The sequence below is a fragment of the Quercus lobata genome, chromosome 5 (genome assembly GCF_001633185.2).
Source record: "Quercus lobata isolate SW786 chromosome 5, ValleyOak3.0 Primary Assembly, whole genome shotgun sequence".
Classification (NCBI taxonomy): domain Eukaryota; kingdom Viridiplantae; phylum Streptophyta; class Magnoliopsida; order Fagales; family Fagaceae; genus Quercus; species Quercus lobata.
This window is the reverse complement of record NC_044908.1, coordinates 81,460,302-81,469,390: the sequence shown is the minus strand read 5'-3', so window position 1 is coordinate 81,469,390 and position 9,089 is coordinate 81,460,302. Positions and strand designations below refer to the sequence as shown.

At 34.6% G+C, this 9,089-nt stretch overlaps 1 protein-coding gene and 1 pseudogene across 1 annotated transcript; both read right to left on the bottom strand.

Moving 5' to 3' along the window:
- On the bottom strand, positions 1–1,047 carry LOC115992551. Its single transcript, XM_031116756.1, has one exon. The coding sequence runs from the start codon at positions 868–870 to the stop codon at positions 211–213; it is 660 nt and encodes a 219-aa protein (XP_030972616.1). The 5' UTR covers positions 871–1,047; the 3' UTR covers positions 1–210.
- Positions 1,048–2,883: 1,836 nt separating this feature from the next.
- Positions 2,884–8,584, bottom strand: LOC115991275 (annotated as a pseudogene).
- Positions 8,585–9,089: the final 505 nt, after the last annotated feature.

Below are 9,089 nucleotides of genomic sequence, written 5' to 3'. Positions count from 1 at the left end.
TGAAGACATTAGATTAAGCAAGATAAATTCACATCCATATTGGGCTAAGAGCAAACAATCAAAGTTACAACAAAGTGCTTGCGGCTTGCTAGCTAGGTTGGATCTTTTTTTTTTTTTTTTTTTTTTTTGATAATTACATGAAATATTCATTTAACTGAAAACAGAGGTATAACTGAGAGAGCATACAACAACTGGGAGGAAAAGCAACAACTACCCCCCACTCTCTCCAATGAACCCGAGAGCCCGACACTTAACTTGTGCTTGCATATAAAAGTTTTGAGTTTTCTTTCCTTGGGCTCCAGCAACCCTTTTTAAAAGCCCTCTTTGTGGGCATAAAGGGGAATTGGTGGGCTCATTGAAAGGAGAGGGGTTATTTTTGGGAAACGGGCTGGGTGAAAATTGGGCCTCAGATGCCAACAATGGAGAGCCCAAAACCAGGGCCTTTACAATTACATTCTTACCCTTCACAGAAGACCCTTGGGAATCACGGGAGTGCACAGTTGAGGAGGGCGTTGGGGTCAAGGTGTTGTTGGAGCTTGTGTGATTTGACAAAGCTATTGAGTGCGCATGCTTCGGACATAGCCACGCCTGACTAGCAACCATCGGAATCTGAACACCAGTGACTTCCTTCAATCTTTCTTCCTCCGACCCACCACAGCTAGCAACTCTATGATTCTCAAAAACCTCCATGAAACCATTGCTTTTTCTGGTCCAACCCCCAAAATACCTGAGACAATCGGTCTCACCAAGGCCCAGAACACCATAAATAGAACAAAGGAGAAGAAGCCGCTCCATTTGAAACCCAAACTTGAACCTAACTTGGAAAGGCATTATTCCCATATCTACAAACGTTTGATCAGCACCCATCATCCAAGCAGTTCTATGAGAGAACTTGAAGGCTCGTGCGCACACCACGTGAAGTCCGATCGCGTGGTTGAGATGGAAAAAACTTCAAACACTTTGCAAAGAGTTGTAGATGCTTAAAACCCCCAGTGAAAGAGGGAGAGAAGACTTGTACTAGGCAAGAGGGAAAAAGCTCCTACTAAGGGACACCCCCCCCCCCCCCCCCCCACAACTAGGTTGGATCTGAGCACACGAATTGATACCCACACATGCAAAGGGAAGTATGAGCAACAATACTAGGTAGTAGTCCATTAATTCTTGATGTTGGTTTACGTTTCTTGTGTTTATATTTTCATTGAGAATATTAAAGAAGACAGTCTAAAATGAAAAACATGGAGCATGCTTTGATGTCCTAAAGTAGAATAATTCTAGAAGATTTATCAGACTTGTCTAGTGTCTAGTATCTACTTTGTACGAAGTTAGGAAGAAAAAAAAAAAAAAAAAGACATGGACTTAAATGCAATGATATGATACATGTATCTATACTATTTGTTTAGAACATAATTCAGATGAAAAATTTAAGTGATCTATTAATTAGAAGATTTTTCTATTGAAGGGATCCAAATTGTCCAGTAAAAGTGGTTTCGTACGTATTTGCTTTATGTGATTTAGCAGGTTTAATGCTTTCAGTGGTCCAAATATATTGAAAAATCATTTTTGCATTCGCTTTATTGATTTAGTATGTCTAATGCGTCGAGTGGTCCAATTATATATTGTAAAATCCATCTAGGGTCAACCTTATTGCTGTAGTCTCTATTTAAAATTTTATACCTGCCTAGAGTTTATTGTAAATTCATTTAAGAATATAAAAAGATGTAACCACTTATGACTTTATCCATGGATGGAAGCTTTCGAGCTGAATTACATAATCTCTATGTTCTCTCCCTCTCTTTTACTTTTTCTTCAATTTTATTTGTAACGACTCAAGGAAAAACGTTAGTCACATCTGCGCTATACCTCAAAAGAACTAGTCACAATTGAGGCTCTTTGCAATTGTTAATAAAGTCTAGTTCAACTCAGTAAATATCCAGCGTGAGACTCATCATACACCCACACACATCACACAATCAATCAAATTGGGGCATCACAATCTCCCCTACTTAAATCCCTAACATCCTCGGTAGGGCCCACTTTGTGGGATAGTGTCTCTGAGCCCACATGAGATTACTAAGCCGGCTCTGATACCATATGTAATGACCCAAGGAAAAACACTAGTCACATCTGCGTTATACCTCAAAAGGACTAGCTACAACTGAGGCTCCTTACAGTTGTTAATAAAGCCTAATTCAACCTAGTAAATACCTGACGTGAGATTCATCATACACCCACACATATCACACAATCAAGTAAATTGGGGCATCACAATATCCTCCACTTAAATCCCTAACATCCTCGTTAGAGCCCACTTTGTGGGGTAGTGTCTCTGAGCCCACATGGGATTGCCGAGCCGGCTCTGATACCATATGTAACGACCCAATGAAAAGCGCTAGTCACATCTGCGCTATACCTCAAAAGGACTAGTCAAAATTGAGACTCATTCCAGTTGTTAATAAAGCTCAGTTCAACCTAGTAAATACCCAACGTGGGACTCATCATACACCCACACACATCACACAATCAATCAAATTAGAGCATCACATTATTACCATCTTTGATTTCATCACCTCCAATTCCATATGAGGCAATCTCTCATCCAAAAGTTTGGATAGACATGAAAGACAAATACGAAGGCCAAGATAAATGCCAACGATTATCTCCATTTTGAAAACAAGATTATCGGGCACTAGGTGGAATTCGAACCTTATCTGACAACAAATGAGTTTACTAATTGAGTTAACTAGAATCCATAATAGAACTGAAAACTAATGGTGCGTGATATATAATTGTTTTCCTTTATTATGCTTATGCAAAATCCTAATATTGAAGAAATTAGTTTAAACATAGAAAAATTCACATTTATATCTGACTAAGAACAGAAAATCAAAGTTCTAAGGATTTTATGGGAATAGCTTGGAGGGGCACTGCCCTCTGTAAGGAAATCCCAAACGTCTCACCAATGTCCATGTCTTCTGGCCTCATCTCATCTGGGAGCTTCCAAGCAAAGTAGTGAAGAAGAGAAGCTAACATCAAGTGCAACATTCTGTTAGCTAATGGCAATCCAGGGCATATCCTTCTTCCAGCTCCAAATGGAATGAGCTCAAAATTTCGGCCTTTAAAGTCAATGTCTTGCACTAAAAACCTTTCAGGCATAAATACATTTGGATTTTGCCATACGCTTGAGTCTCGTCCCATTGCCCACACATTTATTAGTATTTGTGCATTTTTGGGCACAATGAAGCCATACATTTCTACATTTGTTTCAGCCTTATGGGGTACTAGAAAAGGCACAGGATTGTGCAATCGAAAAAGTTTCTTTCACTATAGCTTGAAGATAATGGAACTTTGAGATGTCTGATTCTTGAACATGCCCATCCTTGCCTAGGACTTCTTTAAGCTCATCTCGAGCTTTTGCCATTTTTTCCGGGTTTTGTAATAACACTGTCATTGCCCATTCCACAGCGCTTGATGTTGTGCCGATCCCTGCTAGAAACAAGTCCTACAATAAAGGAGTATGAGAATTGATTGCCTAAGTTTATGGCCTATTGTGGTCAGTGCATAATACAAATAGTATGGAGTAGTGAACCCCATAAAAATAATGTCAATCAAATCACAACAATTCATATTAGTAATTATCAGTCCATAACATTGCCAATGGTGCTAAAGGTTAAGGCCCACAAACTAACAAAGATCCCAAGGAGTGCTAGCCATCAAGTTTGTTGAAGCTATTTGATGATGAAAACTGGTCATACAGATTGATTAGCATTCATTCCTGCTTTAAATATTATGTGAAATTCACAAATTTCTGAATTGCACCAATTAACAGTCTAAAATGGTACCCATATAAATGTGCATTGGAAATCAACATATGGCCTGATTGGCGAAATGGGGGTCATCTAATTCATAAAGACTTTCCTTAATTGTCAAAATGAGTAATGATGATGAATATGCTGACTTCAAACTATCAATAATGGTGAGGAGCTAGTACGTGTGCGTTTGGCTCCACATTAGAAAATCAGTTTATTTTACTATTCAACTTATTTTTGCTATTATTTATGGGCTCTATTGCACTTTTGCTATTATTCATGAGTTCCACTGAACTATTTCAGCTAACTTTTACCTTTATCTATAGTACTTTCAGCAAAAAAATCTTTAATTTCAACAAAATAAGTAGATCTTAAACAAACTTTACATTGTCACAATCACAAATACTATTTACTCATTGAAACCAAGAATATATTTACTCATTTCCTGAAAGTAAAAAAATTCATATATAAAAAAAAAAAAAAAGGAAAAACAAAAATAAAAGCTGATACAGGTCTCATGAAATTAATCCGTCTTATCAAAAACCTTATTTTTTTTAAAGTGAATCCTTGTCTCAAAATCAAAAATTATATATCTCCTGCTGGAGCAGAAGTTCTTGATCCATTATAATGAATTTAAATAAAATTCTACTACTCAGAACAAGTTTATATTCAAAAAATTCAAAACTATTCACCTAGTATTAAATATTATTATTTTTGTTATAGATATATAACGAAGGAGGAAGAGATGAGATTTGAATCAAATACATGATACATCACAAAGTTTTTTTTTTTTTTTTTTTTGTTGAGCGAAATACATCACATGCAAGTATTAAATAATAGTATTAGGTATATAATTGTTTTTCAGATATTTTCTTAGAACCATAGTTTTAAAGAGGTAGTCAATTACCAGAAGCAAATGTTTGATATCAAGGAGACTTATCTCTGAATTATCTTCTTCAATGAGACTGAGGAGTGAATCTAGTGCATCGTTGTCTGCTTTAGAACCGTTTGATGGAGCTCTTAATTGTTGTTGTTGCTTGATGATATCATCAAGAATCCCAAATGTTTTTGTGTAATAAATCCTTGTCCTTTTGCGTACACCTTGGGGATCAATCAAATGAAGTGCTGGAAAATAATCTGCAATATTTGGCCTTCCAGTTTCTTCGGCAACACCACACACTATGTCCTGGAACTCTTGGGACAAATTAGAGTCATATTGGGCCAAGTCCATAGAGAAAAAAGTGCTTGATATTGAATTAAGAACTGTTGTGAACACTACTCGACCAATATCAATGGGTGAACCACTTTGGCAACTTTGGCTAACATGGTCAATTAGCTCTTGTACCTTCGTTTGTCGAAGGGCTTGTGTGGCATCAAGACGTTGTGTAGCAAATATTTGGGTAGCACAAGCTTTTCTAAGGTTCTTCCATTTCGAATTTGTGGGCAACCACCCAATTGAAAATTCGTGGTGGTCAAATACACTCGCCATATCTGGGATGGTTCGGCTAGAGAAAGCTTGGCCATTTTTTTGGAGTGCTTCTTTGGCTAAGTTTGGAGAGGAAATGACTATTGTTGTTATGTTCCCAAGCTTGAGAGTCATTAAGGGTCCATAAGTTTTTGAGAGCTTTGCAAGATCTCGGTGGGGTAAGTTGCTAAGTTCAAAGAGGTTTCCAATGATTGGAAAAGGCTTGGGGCTTGGGGGAAGAGTCTGGCTTGCTAGTTTGGAGGTGAGCACACGAATTGATAACCACAGAAGTGGAAGTATTAGCAAAAATACTAGGTAGTAGTCCATTCACTCAAAATTGGTTTGTATTTCTTGTATTGGATAGTAGAAAATGGTGAGTGTTCTTCCAGAATAAGAAAGTTAGGGGTAAGGTGTGACTGAAATTGATTGAGGATTTGAACCAGATTCTGATGGAATAGTCAACTCAGGTTATCGAATATAAAATCAACCATTGGTTTAAGAGCCTATTTTGTTTTCAATAGAAATTTGGACTAGCATTTTTTTTTTTTGAAAATTAAATTTGGACTATCTGGTGAAGTTTTAGCTGTAGATGGAATCCAAATTGTCCAATTAAAGATATATTCGTATGTCTAATGGTCCCAGTGCTCCAATTATATTGTAAAATTCATCTTCAGCAGGGCAAACCCTATTTCTATAGCCTCTATCAGCGCCAGCTCAATACATTGTAGTGCCTAAGGCAAAAATGTTATGTGGGGCCTTATCTCATATTATAATATTTAAATAATAAATTTTTATTTAACTTTTTATGTCAATTTTTATTTAAATATATTTTTCCTAATTTTTAAGATACAAAGTTATTGAAAAACAATTTTGCATTCAAGTTTCCTTAATATTTTCTTCAATATAACTAATCCACTTTTTTTTTCTTCTTCTTCTTCTTCCTTCCTTATTTTTTTTTTTTTTTTTTTTTGTGTGTGTGTGGCATAATTGATTAGTTATACTTTTTTTTTTTATTCGCAGAATTAATTTTTTTAGTTAACAATTAGAATATTATAATAAGAAACCGAAAAAATATATATAAATATATACATAGAGACAAAGAAGAAATTGAACGTAAAATTTTATTAAAAAAATGAAAACTTATTTTACTAAAATAATAATAAAATAAAAATGCCTAAGGGAAAAGTACGTAGTGCTAAGTGGTTGGAGATTACTATGCTACCACATGTCCCCAGGACCCTAGCCCATCCCAATTTGTAAATCAGTAAAATTTGACACGTCTATGCTTTGTCAGAAGGTTAATGCTTTACAGTGTAGCAAGTATCAAACAACCAAGTAAACACTCTGAGAAGGTAAAACAAAGTAGCAAGAACCAAACAATGACAAAAGTAAGCTAGAATAAGACATTTTAGAGTAGTCCAAAACTTGAAGGAGGGCAACGCTCAACGGAGAGGAGGGTCCAATGCGCTGCTAAGAAACGTATGAAAAAGTCACTTTCCAACAATTGATTAAGAATATTTGAGGTTCGAGATTGATTTTTATTTTTATTTTTTTGTCCGTCTTTTGATTTTTTTTTTTTTTTTTGAGAGAGAGAGAGTATGATTTTTCAGATTCTGGGCTTGGGAGATTAATGACTCACATAGAGAATTGAACACTTTAGTTGCATATTCAATGTTTTTTTTTTTTTTTTTTAATTTTTTTTAATTTTTTATATAAAACTTAATAATACTTTCGATTTATTGGTTAATGTTTGGGGCTTAATTAATACTCTTAATGGTAAAAAAATATCCCTATTACTTAAATTTGAGGGCTTTCTTTTACTTTTATTGGTTAATATTCGAGGCCTAATTAATCTCACAGTGGCAAAGAGATATTTCTATTGTTTAAATTTGGGGCCTTAGACGGTTGCCTCAATTGCATTATACATTGAGCAGGCCCTGGTCTCTATTTGTACCATGCAAAATGATAATTGGTAATCACAATAAGAATGTATAAGATGTAGTCACGTTGTCCATATTTTAGTGAAACTAGCAAAAGCATCCGCATGATGCACACCGATAATGTTTTAAACTGTCATGTGAAAATATTATATAGAATGTTCAAAATATATTAAAATAATAACACGAAGTAATGTGCGGTTTTTATTGAATTAAAGTAATACGAAGTTAAGGACATAAAGAATATTTTATTTTAGTTTAGCTTAGTCTCAAGAGGACAAAGAATTTAGACTATTGCATAATAGTCATAGAAATTAGTTGAAGTAACAAATTCATCATTGGAAGGCAAAAATTTAAAGTATAAAGGAACAATGTAGAAATATTGTAGTTTAATAATGATAAAAGCATTTTAAATATTCCATATATTGATTTTATTATATATGTTGTCTAATAAGTTACGTGTTTGCTTAATCATAGGTTTTTGTTTCTTTAATACATTTGAGTTAGCATAAGATATTTATGATATCATATTAATGTTTAGTTGTCTATGGAAATATCATAGAATTTTTATGATATCGTGTTTATGTTATTAGAGTATTATAGGGGTAGCTTAAATGAAATATCATTCTAAGAAAATTTTAATATGATATTTACATATATTTCCATGAAATATACATTTTTTTTTTTTTTTGGTTCATGTATATTTTGAAAGATTAAAATATTCTTATTAAAAAAGATTTAGTTATCAACTTGGGGTTGTATTGTGATGTATGTTGAACACATTCAACATTTTAAAAGGCAACTTGAAATATAAATCAAATTTTTTTATTTATAAATTTTAATGGGTTTGGACTTTTAAGAGGGACGATCTTTCACCAAAGATAATTTTAATAAGAATAACATGATCTATACATTTTTTTTATAGATATATTTAGGTAAATAGTGCAAAAAATTAATGTAGCAAAGTGTCACGTGACAGAACCCCATGGTCTCCCTAGAATTTGTGGGCATCCACTGATCCACCCCCATTGAAACTTTGTGGTGGTCAAAAATTTGGGGCATCTTTGGGATAGTTCGGCTAGAGAGGGCTTGATCATAGTTTTGAAGTGCTTCTTTAGCAATGTTTTGAGAGGAAATGACTATGGTTGTTATGCTCCCAAGCTTGAGAGTCTTGAAAGGTCTATATGTGATAGAGCTTGGTAATTGCTTGATGGGGGTAATTTGCCCAGCTCGAAGTTGTTTCCAATGATTGCAAAAGGTTGGGGGAGTGTGGGCAAGCCATACTTCCGGCTTGCTAGGTTGGAGGTGAAGACATGAATGGATGCCCACACAAAGCGAAGTACAAGGGAAAATACTATGTAATAGTCCATCAACTTAAATTTGGTTTGTGTTTCTTTTGTATATATTTTTATATTTTTGTTGGGTATAAGAAAGTGGTGGATGTTTATCAAAAAAGAAGTGGGTGTGATTCAAATTCATTGAGGGTAAGATAAAGATTCAAGTTGATATCAACTATTCGTTTGAGAGTCTATTTTGTATTGATGTAGAAAGTTGAACTTTAATGGTAAAGTTTTTGTTGTCAGTGGGATCCAAATAGTCCAATAATAGTTTTCCACATCAGGTTGGTTATTGTAGATTCCTACTGGGAAAAGCGAAAGCCGCTCTATATGCAGTCAGGAGAGCAATAATTGAGGGCTTTAAAAACATAATTGTGGAAGGTGATGCTTAAAAGTTAAAAGTAGTTGAACCAATCCAAATCTCAGACTCCACTGGAGAATTTCTGCTGTTTTTTTTTTTTATGATATTTTGGTTCTTGTAAAATCTTGTAAATTTGTCTCATTTCTTTTGTAGTAAGTAGGGGTAGTAAAGTAAGGTCAAACC